The sequence below is a fragment of the Pipistrellus hanaki genome (assembly GCF_964339955.1).
Source record: "Pipistrellus hanaki genome assembly, chromosome: 2".
NCBI lineage: Eukaryota > Metazoa > Chordata > Mammalia > Chiroptera > Vespertilionidae > Pipistrellus > Pipistrellus hanaki.
Window position 1 is genome coordinate 100,475,766 of NC_140504.1, and position 14,142 is coordinate 100,489,907.

A 14,142-nucleotide genomic window follows, 5' to 3' on the forward strand; every position below is an offset into this window, starting at 1 on the left:
TCTTTTTCACATTGTCTGTATCTCACTTGAGATTTCTCTTCCTTTTCTTGCCCTCACAAATCCTTTACTCCCCTTAGTAATTGAGGAAATGCATGTGAGTTTTTACAATTATATGATCTTGCCTTCAAATATTTGCTTCTGGTTCTTAAACTCTGCATCCTAGTCTAGTAGAATATTGTAGGCAACTGGAAAATCCATGTTGAGCCCTAGGTCTGCTACTACTTATTTTTGTGATCGTGGGCAAATACTTTTCAAAAGAAAAAAATTAAAAGTACTATTACAAAATTTAGACACATAGCTAACTAGTATAATAAACTATAGCTATAACATTATACAGTATACAATAGGTTCTTTTAAGTTTTTTCCATATACTAAAGCAAGTGCAAAATTAAAATAGATAAGGTTACCCAAGACATTCACCTTATGGTTCAAATTGTTTCCACTTTATTTTAAAGCTAACTTGTTCTAATTAGGCTAGAAAGGTAACCTTTGCATTTACTTTATGGGCTATGCAAGTCTCCTTTAATGCAAAGCCTCCCTCCCCATTTTCCTTGCAATTTGCTAAACAAAATAAAGTTATTTATCCTGTAAAATTACCCATTCTGGACTCTCTGGACTGCATCCCATGGAGGCCTCTAACATGTTTCTCTATGCTGGGTATTTCTCATTATCAGACAGATCTGAGGGCTTGAATAGATGCAGTTTTGTTGTTTTTCTGGGAAGAAACCTCAAAAGAAGCTGGGTGCTTCTTTTCACTGGGTTGTACTGGAAAGCACATCAAGATTGACTAATAAATTCAGGTCTTGACCTCCTGATCATTTTCAATTAATAATGTTTGTATCTACTGATAATCATTGCCTAGTTCTTGTCAATTAAGAATTGCAAATGAGCAACATTTTAACACTCCTTCTGCATTTATTAACCAGAAAAATTCTACATATCCCACAGATTTGTTTTCCCCTTCAATTATCTCATTACTTGGGGTAAGGTATATAAATGCTTCTTTTCTTTTTTTTTTTTTTTAAAGATATATTTTATTGATTTTTTTACAGAGAAGAGGAGAGAGGGATAGAGAGCTAGAAACATCGATGAGAGAGAAACATCGACCAGCTGCCTCTTGCACACCCCCTACTGGGGATGTGTCTGCAACCAATGTACATGCCCTTGACCGGAATCGAACCTGGGACCTTTCAGTCTGCAGACCGATGCTCTACCACTGAGCCAAACCGGTTTTGGCTAAATGCTTCTTTCTGTCCCAGATACCAGGTTTCAGAGTAATTCCTCAATATCCTTTCAGATGATTAAATTTGTTAATTTCTTATTGCTATTATCATTTTGAACGCATAATTAAATATTTAAACTGATACAATCCATTTTTTGTTATCATGTTTATCATCATCAAATACTTGCAGTTGCTTTTTAGACACCACCAGTGATTTTTGAGTTTTTCTGTTTTAGTGATATTGAGGTATTACTGTTAATTATTTAGATGTGAAATATATTGTGGTTTTGTTGGAGAGACTGCCTAATGTATAAAACACTCAATTCAAGTATCTCAGATTTTCTTAAACTAAGCTAGAGGCAAGTAAATTGAGGTATAGAAACAAGTTTGGCTACATGTTTAGTATTAACAAAGACTGATGAACAAAGTTACACTATTGTTCCTTATATTATTCTTTTGTATAAATTTGAAAAATTCTATGATATAGTTTTATACCATTTTAGTGATAAAAGTTAAAAATGTCATGATTACAGAAAAACTACACGCACACAGATAGTTTCTGGAAATTATATAAAAATACATGTAAGGGAAAAAATAACATCTATTCAACCTCACTTTCCACTCAAGAAAAATTTGGGTATTTGATGTTAAGAGATTATTTCACAAGTGTGATTCTTAAAGTATTCTTTATTAAGAGCATTAAAGTTGCAAAAACAACTTTACATTGTAAAGGCACGGGGAGACAATTCTGGTAAATTATTCAAATTAAACAGTAACTTACAGTACAAAATACAACTTTAATGCACATAAAAACCCCAAATGTCTGATTCAAAAATATTTTACTGCATCTATTAATGGGCAATGATTAAAAATATAAAATGCTGCTATATAATATAATAAATATCTGATAGTGAATATCTTGATAGCAAAGTGAACAAAAATTTATTGCTTTTCACATACATTATTTTCCCTGTTAAATTCCTCTTTTACTATCTTCTCAACTTTCTGAAGAAAATTCCACGTAACTTTACAAGAAATTACAGTTTTACAAAACTCCCCTATGATTGCTGGCAGCTGTTTCTCACTTCCTATTCTGCAATCACAATCACTTCCCAAAAGTAAGATAAATGTTTGCTAAGCCACAGAAAGACAACCTTTCTGTGACTGGCATTCTAAGATTGGTAATGAAGACTTATCAAATATAAAAGGTGCTCCGTTTTGAAAATGTATTATTTTGTTTGAAGTTTTGAGTGAAAGGCTTGAATGTCTGACAAGTAATTTTACCTATTTCCCTCAAAAGTTTTCCTAAGCTGTAAAACGTCAGCATAGTAAAATTTCTAGCACTGAATGTTTGAAGGCTAGTCGATATATGTAATGTACTGATGTGTAAAAGTTAATACATTGCAAACTATTTTACAATGAAGAAATCTTACCCTTCTTCCAGTTTTAAACTAGAATTACCTTTATTAAGAACATCCTGCTCTTTTTATAGCAACCCAGTTATATAGATGGTACAAGTAGACTTTCCATCACAATAAAATAACATGAAAGCAGCAGCATCTTAATTTAAGAAATACCTACATAAAAATATTTGATCATCATTATAAAGTTACTTAACCATGTCATATTCAGACAATGTGTGGAAGCTAGTAATATGCCTGGCACAGAGCTGAGGCTCAATAAATAGTTGCTAAATGCATGAAAAACAGAAGAAAAACCTGGCTTTGGTTGTGCATATTTTAATCACTTTCTAATTAATAAATAATGTCAGTTAGAACTAGAACTAAAATACTGCACCCTACACCAAACTTTGCCATACATAAAGTAATGATTTCAAACAAAAAAAAATATATCAGTTAATGATAGTCATTATATATCAATTATAACTTTTTAAGAGAGCCCACAAATTTCACATATTTGTTAATTTTTATCCACTTACTTAATTTTTTATGTTTAACAATTGAGTAATGAAGACCATGTTGGGCAGACTGGATACAGTATTATTAGTCCATCCATTAATAAAAGTCATGAGGCCTGATTAGACTCAAATGGTCACACCATGTTAATTTTTGTAAAACTACCGATGAATAAAAGTTAGAATACCTTTAAGTAGCCTATGCTGGGAAGCAGTAGCTTAAATTTTCAAGATAAAAAATAACCATAGATATTTAAATTTAATAATGACTAAGAACATATTATAAATATGACCAATTTTAAATTCAAACCATAGGAATAGATCTAATAATTCTTTGGCATATGCATTACTATCTTAGACTAGTTAGCATTTAAAAAATATTGGGGTTATATTTTCCTGTCAAAATTAACATCAAGGTGAAAACTACTAACACACTCTTCTTAAAGCTTTTTAAAGGACAAAATGACATTTAGCAACATTTGCCAACTTCAAGTTTAGTGTACACTTCTAATTACTGGCACAGAGTGATATAACTGTTAAATAACCTTAAATGAGCTCATGCAATGATGAAAACACAGAAAGTGGGAAGAAAAGTATTTACATAATAAAATATTCAGCTTCCTGAAAAAACACAGTAAACCTAGAAATCCTCCCCTAACAGTTAACATGTACTGCATAGCACTGAATTAAAACTAGTTCAAATTTAAATGAATACCTACAGTAACCTGCATGTGTAAGACTGAAGGAAAAACATAAAAATAGAAAAAAAATTAGGAAGGAAAAAGTAGCCTATAAAACAGGCCAATCTAATGTGACATTCAACGTAAATGTAAGAGATTCACAAAATCATGATACTAATGCAAACTAAGTCAAGTATACCAAGTACCCTTTGATACACAAGCCAATGTAACTATCAGATTCATTTCTAATAGCTTAACAATATTCATTAATGCACTCAGGCATTCAAGGGGGCAAAGCAGTCAAGGATAGCTCAATTTTCCAAAGTGTAATAACAAAAAAACCTGCAAAAGAATCATATATTTTTTGAAGTAATGTCTTATTTTGATGAATGTTAACATGAAATGTATCAGTGCACGTTTGTCATCCTTTGAAAGTATTACTTCCAAGTTTTATTTTTTCTAGATAGTTTTTGGTGGTTTAGCATTAGCCAGTGCTATTTAAATGGAGGGGGGGAAAAAAAGTTCACCATAGACTACCTCACATTGTCACTCAATTGTGCTAGATATTCACGCAGTTCTTTTGCAGCCTGGAATCTGCCGTAGCGATTCTTTGGGTTGGCGCACTCATCCAGCAAGGCCTCTAGCCGGCCTTCTTTGGCAATTTCACTTGGTGGATCGTGAAGGAGTCCTCCAGATGTGCCACGCCAGGTGGCATGTCTGGATAAGAGGTTCTGACAAATAGCATAATAATTGTGGTCCACAGTGGCACGAGCACAAAGAATTTCTTTTGAGAATGATAAGCAAGCCTCCTTATCACAATCATCAAATTTACTTTCATACCATACATCCCAATTTTCAGGTTTATCTGTAAAAGGAGGAAAAGCAGAAAGAGGAAAATACATTTTTTAAGAGTTTTTATTGATTCCCCAAATTTGACAATACCCTAATTAACATAGTATTTGTTCTTAAAATTATATTATCATTTTAAACATTTAGTATATTAATTTACATAAAGATTTATTGGGAGCACATCCGTGCCAATCAGAAGATCAAACAAGGCACCTACTACTGAAGAGTTCAGTCTAGAGGGAAAACTTCTATCATATAAAGTGGCATACAGTAGTATGGCACAGGAATACAGAGGAAGCACTACTTCTGTCTGGGGTTGTAGAAGGCTACAGAGAGAACATCTGATTTAGGCCTTAAAATATAAGCAAGCCTTAAAAAAAAGAGAATTCTAGGCCCAGGGTACAGCATGTGGGAAGGCATGGACCTCGTTAGTTCAGAAAATTGTTAAGTTCTCACCTGAGAGTGTGAGACGGGTACCTGGGAAGGAGGTATAGCAGAGGCTAGAGAAGTAAATTCTACATTGTGTGGTCAAGACCATGATTTGTTTTACAGAAAGATATCTCTAGGCTGAAGACTGGAGGTAGTAACATGATGACAGCAACTAAAGGAGGTCCAGAAAGAAAAAAGAAAAAAAAAAAAAAAAAGAAGAAAAAAAAAGCCAGGTTGTAGAAACATTTGAGAAAAAATTAACAGTTAAGTGTATGAGTAAAGTTTAAGGTCCTAATTAGATGAAAACCTAGACATATTATCATAACAGTGTTAATATTTTATAATATAAAATAAATATAAAGTAGTTATGTGATATTTAGGTGGGAACATGTAACATATGCAACTGAATATATTTAGATTGCATCAGCATAAATATTTGATGGAGCAAAGAGAATGGCTTAATTGTATTGAAAATACGTTGACAACAAAGGGGGGAAAAAGACTGAGGTTAGAACATTAAAACTTAAAGGGGTAGAGATGTTAGTGAAAGAAACTCATTCATTCAGCAAGTAATTATGTAGAACTCTTCTCTTGGCAATCAGGGTATACAATGGTAAAAAAAAAACATCATATACATGGCTCCTATTCTCACTGGCTTACAATCCCGTATGTGAAATAGAAACTAAGCAAGTACATAAACATTATCATAAATTGTAGGAAATGCTATGAAGGAAAGCAGTAGAAAGACTTATGAAAAAAACAACCTTCTTTACTGGTAGATATAGCAGTCAAGTCAAGTCTCTCTTAGAGTTAACATTTAAGCTAAAGCTTGAAGGACAAGTACCTAGCAGCATATAGAAGAGAGATGTGGCATTTTAGGCAGAGAAAACTGCATATGGGGAACCCAGAAGTGGAAAGGTTCATTCAAGAAACCAAAAGGCCACTCTGGCTAAGGCATCAAGGGCAACAATGGTCAGAGGGATATTAAAAATGAAGCAGAATAAGGTCAAGTCATACAGATCATGCCCTGGGGAGAAATTTAAATTTTACTTGAAGAACAATGGGAAGTATTAAGCAAGGAAATGATAAGATCAGATTTATGTTTTTAAAAAGGAACTATGTAAGTAGAAGGAAACCAAAGGATAAAGAATTTCATAAAGTTTTTACTAATTAGTGACTTCAGGAATTGGCCAATTAGGTGGTCACTAATGGCAATGCAGATTTCTAAGAGAGGTTTTAATGGTTGAGGAATGAATGGAGACTCAGGAAGCAGAGATAGGCAGATTTTTAAAACAGTTGAAAAGCAACAAACTTGCTTATGGGAAGGTAAGAGAAACTGGATTTTAAGGAGGGTAGAAAGTTAAACAAGATAGCTGATGCTAAGATAGGTTCTCAAAGAAAGCTCTTTACTGTGTCTGAAGAGGGATGAGTATGTATTGTTTTTACTGCTTAGAAGGTACTAGTAAAAGGGTGCCACATCAAAACCTCCATTTCCCCGTGAAGGATAAAAATACAGGCAATTTACTACAAAGAGCTCAAGAAAGAGGGTAAATAGATATTGCCATTTGCAAAGTGGCTATTCGACAGCCTACAAGAGCCTTTTGAAAAGAAGTAGGTATGCCTAAAAAAGCATAGGAGTAATGCTCTTTGTATGAAAGGTAAGAATAGAGAAGCTGTAGGGTTGTATTCATTCCAAGTCAGGAATTAGTTGGTATAAAATTGTAACATGTATACCAATAATGCTTACATCAAGAATTTTTTTTTTTTTTTTAATATTAGCCCTGGCCAGTGTGGTTAAGTTGGCTGTAGTGTCATCCTTTACATTGAAAGGTGGTGGGTTCGATTTCTGGTTGGGGCACATTTCGGAGGCAGCCAATCAATGTTTCTTTCTCACATCAATGTTCTTCTCTCTTTCTCTTTCTCTCTCTCTCTCTCTCTCTCTCTCTCTCTCTCTCTCTCTCTCTCTCTCTCTCTCTCTCTCTCTCTCTCTCTCTCTCTCTCCCCCTCGCTCCCCTCCCCCCCCCTTCCTCTCTCTAGGATCAATTAAAAAAATTTTTTTTACAAACATTGGAATGAATACTTTAAGGCCAGTTGTACAACTCTGTGAATATAATAAAAACCACTGACTTGTGTACTTTAAAAAATAAAAGCATGGTGCAAGCTGCTGATGTATTCACACATGCAGGAGAAGAAAGTGGGAATGAAACCTCCAGCAGGGTGTCCATCCCCTGTGGGTGGATCTACAGGGCAGTCAGGATACAACCAGGAACTAGTCTGCTGAGTGTTGAATAGAAAAAGACACTGGGAAACCAAATAGTATTTAACAGAATCAAGCTAGGATCATACAGGAGTGTCAACTTAATAGATTGCTGTTACATTCACTGCATTCCCCAGGTGCCACAAATGTTGGTCTCTGTACATAAGAAGATCCTCATATAAAGGGAGAAGAGGAAATTAAAAATATTTAGACTCTCACCATGAAGCAATGACCCCTCAATTTCTCTTTACTAAGTAGGTTAATTATAGAACTATAGGTATTGTCCCCAATGTTTTAAAATTCCTATGGCATTCAATTTTAAAAACATTTGCTTGTGTCACTTGCAGTTCTTATAAGTGTATTTCTAGTATCACATGAGCTCACTCATCTAGGGGAAATAATGAACAACATAGATTGATGAACAAGAATAGCATCGATCAAACTGTTGGACCTCAGAAGGAAGATAGGGGAGAGTGGGGATAAGGGAGAGATCAAGCAAAGGACTTATGTGCATGCATATGAACCTACCCAGTAGTCACGGACAACAGGGGGGTGAGGGCATGTGTGGGGAGGGGTTTGGGATGGGAATGGGGTAATGGGGACAAATATATGATACCATAATCAATAAAGTAATTAAAACAATATAATAACAACAACAAATTTTCAGACACTCTGCCTACCTACACTTTGGAGAGTTCACAAGAAATGGAGAGTAAAGTTTGGGTGAGGTGTAATAATGTCAAACCAAAGCTAAAGATTTACAGTGCTAATGAAAAGAAAACAAATCACTGTAGGGATCCATAGAACAATGGAATGTAGAGTATCTTGGGAAAGTAAGATATTCCCAAGAGCAGCACAGCCTTTCTGGGAGCCTGTTAGTATATAAAACTTAATTTTGCATTAGACTCCTAATGCTCATGAAACAGCAGTCTGTGTGGAAAAAGAGTGAATCTGACTGAACCAACAGGATATTTTACTAAATATGAAGAAGCTGTGGCTAAGAACATGTATAATAAATCAGTATTTGTTTACTGATACTGGTCAAATAAAACAATGAAAGATGTAAGGTTACCATCTAAGAAGAAAATGAAAGACTTCCTTCATATAAATGTAAACATTATTTTGATACAGGAAAAAAACAAATACAAAAACAAATCTGAAAGTTATATACTTACTTTGTCTAATTAACCTTTTGTCAGCAACCAAAACATTTTCAGCATCCACAATGATTACCTTCCCATCTCTAGGACCAACTGCAAAATTGTCAAAGCTGACGTCCAGGAGGTAGAGTGCAAATTCAAAGTCATTGTTAGTAAGCTGCTCTGCTATTTCCATTAATTGCCAAGCCAGGTCAACTCGTTTTTCCCATGGTGCATTAAAGTAGCTCCACAGTTCTTCTCCAACATAATTTACAGCCACCATTCTTCCACAAGCTCCAAGATACTTTGCAAATGGCCAACCTTCATCAGATGGAAAACTCTACAAAAGAATTATCTTAATATTATAAGCGATTCTGATGAAGATATCCTAAATCTATCCCCAGATTGTCTTAGTAGAGATTGATACTAGACATGAGCTCGGATTTTCTTATTGTAGTTCAGCAGAGAGAATGTCATTTCTTTTCTAACTCATACTGAAGTATGGTAGCAATCATCTCAGGTAGAAACTGCAGTTTTTAACTTTAACTTTAACACTACTATTTGGCTTCTGTACTTATTTGCTTGCAAAAACAATAGAAAAGTTATTTTTATTTTCTGAACTTCTGTCTGCTATCCCAATCAATTGAATACTCCATTGATGGTGGCTTGAATATCCCACTGATTGTGATCTCACTGGTTATCAAAGCACATTCTTCTGGGAACAGGACAGCTCCATTACCATAAATTGTCTCAGTAACTACAGATAATGAGTTTCGGTTGACTCAGTGGCCCCAGAATCTGGACAGCACAATTATTCTAAATTGACTCAGTGGCTCCAAATAATGTGTTTCTGTTGATTCAGTGATCCATAGACCCAAAACTATACTTAATCTTTATAGATAACTAACTGGCTCAATTTCACTTCTGTAACTGCTTTGTGCAAACCAGGTTCCTCATTCCAAACCCAAAGATGTAATTGACATTTTTGTGATATTCTGCCAATTTAAGAAAGATGTGACGAGCTTTTCGGGGCTGTGAGATCTGAAGCATGTTGCCCCTCATAGCCACCGGCCTTTAATAAATGACTCCATAATTCGACTTTTTGAGGCATCCTTTGTGAGATTCAGGGCACAATACCTTTACTATGGTTCTGGGGGAAAAAAAATTTAATAGCTTTACATTATAAAGCTAAAAAAAGTATTGCTTATTAAAATCTCAGTGCAAATTGACCAAACAACAAAACAAGACACTTTCTTTATTAGCAAATTTAAAGTTATTTTATGTTTCCTTTATCTTTTTTATGTATGTAAGGACAATCAACCAATCCTTTCTTTTGAATGGACAGCACTGCAGGTCTATTAGTCAGCATTATTTACCACACACCAAGCACTAGGCACTGTGCTTCAGCTGGCAATAACAGTGAACAAAACAGTCTCTAAAATAAAGACGATAGAAGAGAAGACAGATACCAAACAAATAATCTATCCTATATAATAAAAGGGTAATATGCAAATTCACCTTAAGAGCAGAAGGACCAGAACTACTGCTGGACCAGTCATTATGAGGGGCACTGACACTTCTCAGTCCCTTTCCCTGGCCTGTAGGCGCCGATCGTCTGATGACAAACAGGGAACTGGGGGGTGGGTGGCAGGGGACACAGGCAGGGGACACAGGGGGTGCCAGGCCAAAGCCCCTGCCCCACACACAGAGGTTGACCACAGTGAGGGTTGGGCTGATGAGAGGGCAAGAACAGCTGACCTCTTGGTCTTTTCCCCTGGCACCAATCACCCGATGGCGAACAGGAAACCGGGGTGTGTGTGTGTGTGTGTGTGTGTGTGTGTGTGTGTATGGAAGTAGGGGGCAGGGCTGGCCGGGCAGCCAGGAAAGATAGCCCTGATGACAGGCCAGGCCTAGACAACCGTACCTGTGCTTGAATTTTGTGCACCAGGCGACTGTAGTCTATATATACACAAAAGCCTAAGTGACCATAGACTGGTAGATGTGATGTGCATTGACCACTAGGGGGCAGACACTCCTATTGGTAGGTTAGCTTGCTGCTGCAGACCAGCTGATGGGGACTGGGTGATATGGGCCTGACACGCCCTGAAGCCGTCCCAAGGTCTTCCTGGCCCTGTAGTTATGAATATAATAAGTGTTAGTTTCTGAGAAGTGGTGCAAGTTCTGGGGATGGAATTCAGAGGATTCTGGGAAATGTCTTTCTCTATTCTAAGTCCCTTTAGTACCCAGTTACTCTTCTTTCCCTTCTACTATATTTCCTGTTCACCTTCAGGCCAACTTTGACATTATTTACTCTCCTATCTTAGCAAGGTTTTCTAGTAGATTTTATTATAACTAATGGGAGGATTAATGTCCTAAAACAGAAACCTTCCATGATCATGAACAATTATTTTTAAATTAAATAATAGGCTTTATCTGAGGTACTTTCTAGTGCTAAAATGCCCACCAACAAAAGGATGGGAAGTAATATTTTAAAGAACTTCTTGAAAAATCATATGACCAGAGGAGGTATGTTTTATTTGTTCATTTTTTAAATATATTTTTATTGATTTCAGAGAGGAAGGGAGAGGGAGAGATAGAAACTTTTATCAGTGATGAGAAGATAATCATTGATTGGCTGCCTCCTACACAGTCCCTACTGGGGATCGAGCCTACAACCTGGGTATGTGCCCTTGACTGGACTCAAACTCGGGACTCTTCAGTCTACAGGCCAATGCTCTAACCATTGGGAAAACCAGCTATATTAAGGTATGTTTTAATAGCAATTCCTTCAGCCTAACACCCACCTTAAATTGGAAAAAAAATATCTGAGAAAATGATGTTTATACAAGTACTGCACAGAAAACACTGCAAAATAGAAATGTGCCTATTTCTATTGATAAACATTAAACAATCCACATATGTTCAGAGAGCTGGAGATGAGGCTTTTCTTCTGAACTTCTTAAGAAAATAAGTAATATTACTTTTTGCCTTAGCTTTTATAAGATTGACAAAACTTAAACAGTTTTACATTAAAATTTTTTATCAACTTTAAAACAAAAAGATTTAAAAAACTCAACTGCATCCAAATAATTACCTAGTTTCATTTGTGTTTCTTTTCCATTCTATCAGGACACAACTATTTTTATATATAACTTTATTTTAAACATCTTCATTTTTGTGATAAAACACTAATTATATAAATTAAAAGTTTAGATATGACAATTTGAATCTTTAAACATAGTAGCTAAATTGATTTAATTTCTGTTCAGAGAAAATATTTACTGATTCTTTAGCAATAAGGAGAAAACACATTTTTAATCTTATACCTGAGGATTTTCTTTTTTTAGGGCACTGTGAAAAGTGACAGATTGCCTCCTGTCTCATGTGATGTGAAGCTGTTTGTTAACTACATTATTTTCAACTTTCCCCCCAAACTTAATTATTTACATGACCTTGAAACTTTAGTTAGACAAAATGTTTACAAAAGATTTAACTGTTTTCCAGAAGTATTCATGTATAAAGTCGCTGGCATAAAAAATAAAATCAAGAAAAGTAAATATATATTATACAGTTTTAACATGCAAAAAGTAAAACAAAGCACTCCTCCATATAATTTTGTTGTATTATTCACATGTCATATTGTAAAACAGATTATAAACATATCTTTGTGAAAACAAAATGGCCTTTGACAACAGAAAAAAGGGAACCCTGCCAACATCTGCACATGTACAAATGTCTCCTTGTTTATGGAGCCTTTCTAACTGGCAAAACACAGTTAAATATACACTTCATTACCCAAGTCTCAGATAGAAGAAGATAACATATATGAATAAATGTCACACTGAGCAACTTTATATTCATATTAGAGACCCAGTGCATGAAATCCATGCATGAGTAGGGTTCCTAAGCCTGACTGGCTATCAGGACCTTCTGGCTACTGGCCAGGGCCTTTCAGCTGCCAGCCAGGGGCCTTCCTTCCCCAGCAGCCTGCTAGGACCATCCTTTAATCTGCTCCACCTCTTGGTGGTCAGTGCACATCATAGTGAGCGATAGAACTCTGAGTCTCCCAAGTCAAACTCCTAAGGGGACACTATGCATATTAGCCTTTTATATATATATAGATAGTGATCTCTGATAATGTTAACTGAAATCCTGTTACTCATTTTCAGAAGTGTACTACAATTCTTCCATATAGTTTGCTACTTAAATCTTTTAGAAGAACTTTAATAAATGAATTTGCACTATTTGCTCAATTGACAAGAATTATTCATTGTATAATCAAAATCACCAGATTTCATTAATAAGAACAGAGTTCGCCGAAACCGGTTTGGCTCAGTGATAGAGCATCGGTCTGCAGACTGAAAGGTCCCAGGTTCGATTCCGGTCAAGGGCATGTACATTGGTTGCAGGCACATCCCCGGTGGGGGCTGTGCAAGAGGCAGCTGGTCGATGTTTCTCTCATGGACGTTTCTAGCTCTCTATCTCTCTCCCTTCCTCTCTGTAAAAAATCAATAAAATATATTTTTTAAAAATAAAAATGAAAAAAAATAACAGAATTCTACTAAAAACGTATGTAGTGCAAAGAAAATGCTTAAAGGAAGCCAATGTAAGTGTAATTATACTAGGGGCACTGTGCACAAATTTGTGTGCCTTGAAAGAAACTGTGGGCCGTGAAGTTGCGGTGGGCACAGGGGCAGTTCTCGGCCCATCCTCCATGCCCCTACCCAGGCCATCCCATTATGGCCCCGGTCCTATCTGCCGGCAGCCTTGCTCCCTCTGCCGCTGCTCCCTTGTGCTGACAGAGCCGGCCCCGCTTGCATCGCTGATGGCACAGAGCTATTGGGGCTGGCACCAGCTGCTGCTGCCCTGATCACCCCTCAGGAGCAGGGGGAGGTGGAGAAGCACTGAGGGGCAATTGGGGCCGGCAGCTACCGCTCCCATGCACTGACAAAGCCAAGGGATTGGGGCCAATGTCAGGCGCTGACAACAGGTGCAACCAAACGTTGCCAGCAGCAGTTGCAAGGGGTGGCTGTTGGCCCCAATCATACCTTAGGAACAGGTAGAGGTGGAGAGACATGAGAGGTGATCGGGGCTGGCAGCTGCCACTTTCACCCACTTACGGCACAGAGGGATCAGGGCCAGTGCCACCACAGGTGCAACTGGCAGCTCTGGAGCTGGCAGCGGGTGTGAGTGTGGCTGACACCAGCAACAGGTACGAGTGCCAGGTGGGACCTCGACATGCAGGAGAAAAGAATTTTCAGTAACCACCTGAGGATAGACCCAATGACAGTGGCAGGGGCCCCACTTTGGTTTGGCGCCCCCACTCACCTGCTGCACCAACCCATTGCAGCCGATGCCTGCCATGTTCTACACTCTGCCGCCTGCCCACCATATTTCACGCATGCCCCCTGGTGGTTAGCGCACATAATAGCAACCGGTTGTTCTGCTGCTTGGTCTATTTGCATATTAGCTTTTATTACATAGGATTTAAAATGACCGTGGGTGATTCCACTGGTTGGAGTGTCACTCTGTACACCTAGGTTGCCAGTTCAATCCTCAATCGAGGTGCAAATGAAAGCAACTAATTGTTGCTTCTTTCTCCTACCCCTTTCCTTTCTCTCTAAAACCAATAAAACATATCCTCAGATGAG

At 37.0% G+C, this 14,142-nt stretch overlaps 1 protein-coding gene across 2 annotated transcripts in view; it reads right to left on the reverse strand.

Moving 5' to 3' along the window:
• Positions 1-3,155: 3,155 nt before the first annotated feature.
• The window catches only part of DIPK2A (divergent protein kinase domain 2A), a 28,601-nt gene continuing 17,614 nt past the window's right edge, over positions 3,156-14,142 (reverse strand). For both annotated transcript variants that reach the window (XM_084875952.1, XM_084875953.1), the window contains 2 exons: positions 8,528-8,831; positions 3,156-4,682 (listed from right to left, as the gene is read on the reverse strand). In XM_084875952.1, the coding sequence (XP_084732078.1) occupies positions 4,351-4,682; positions 8,528-8,831 (636 nt within the window). In that variant the 3' untranslated portion in view covers positions 3,156-4,350. The remainder of the gene's footprint in view (positions 4,683-8,527; positions 8,832-14,142) is intronic.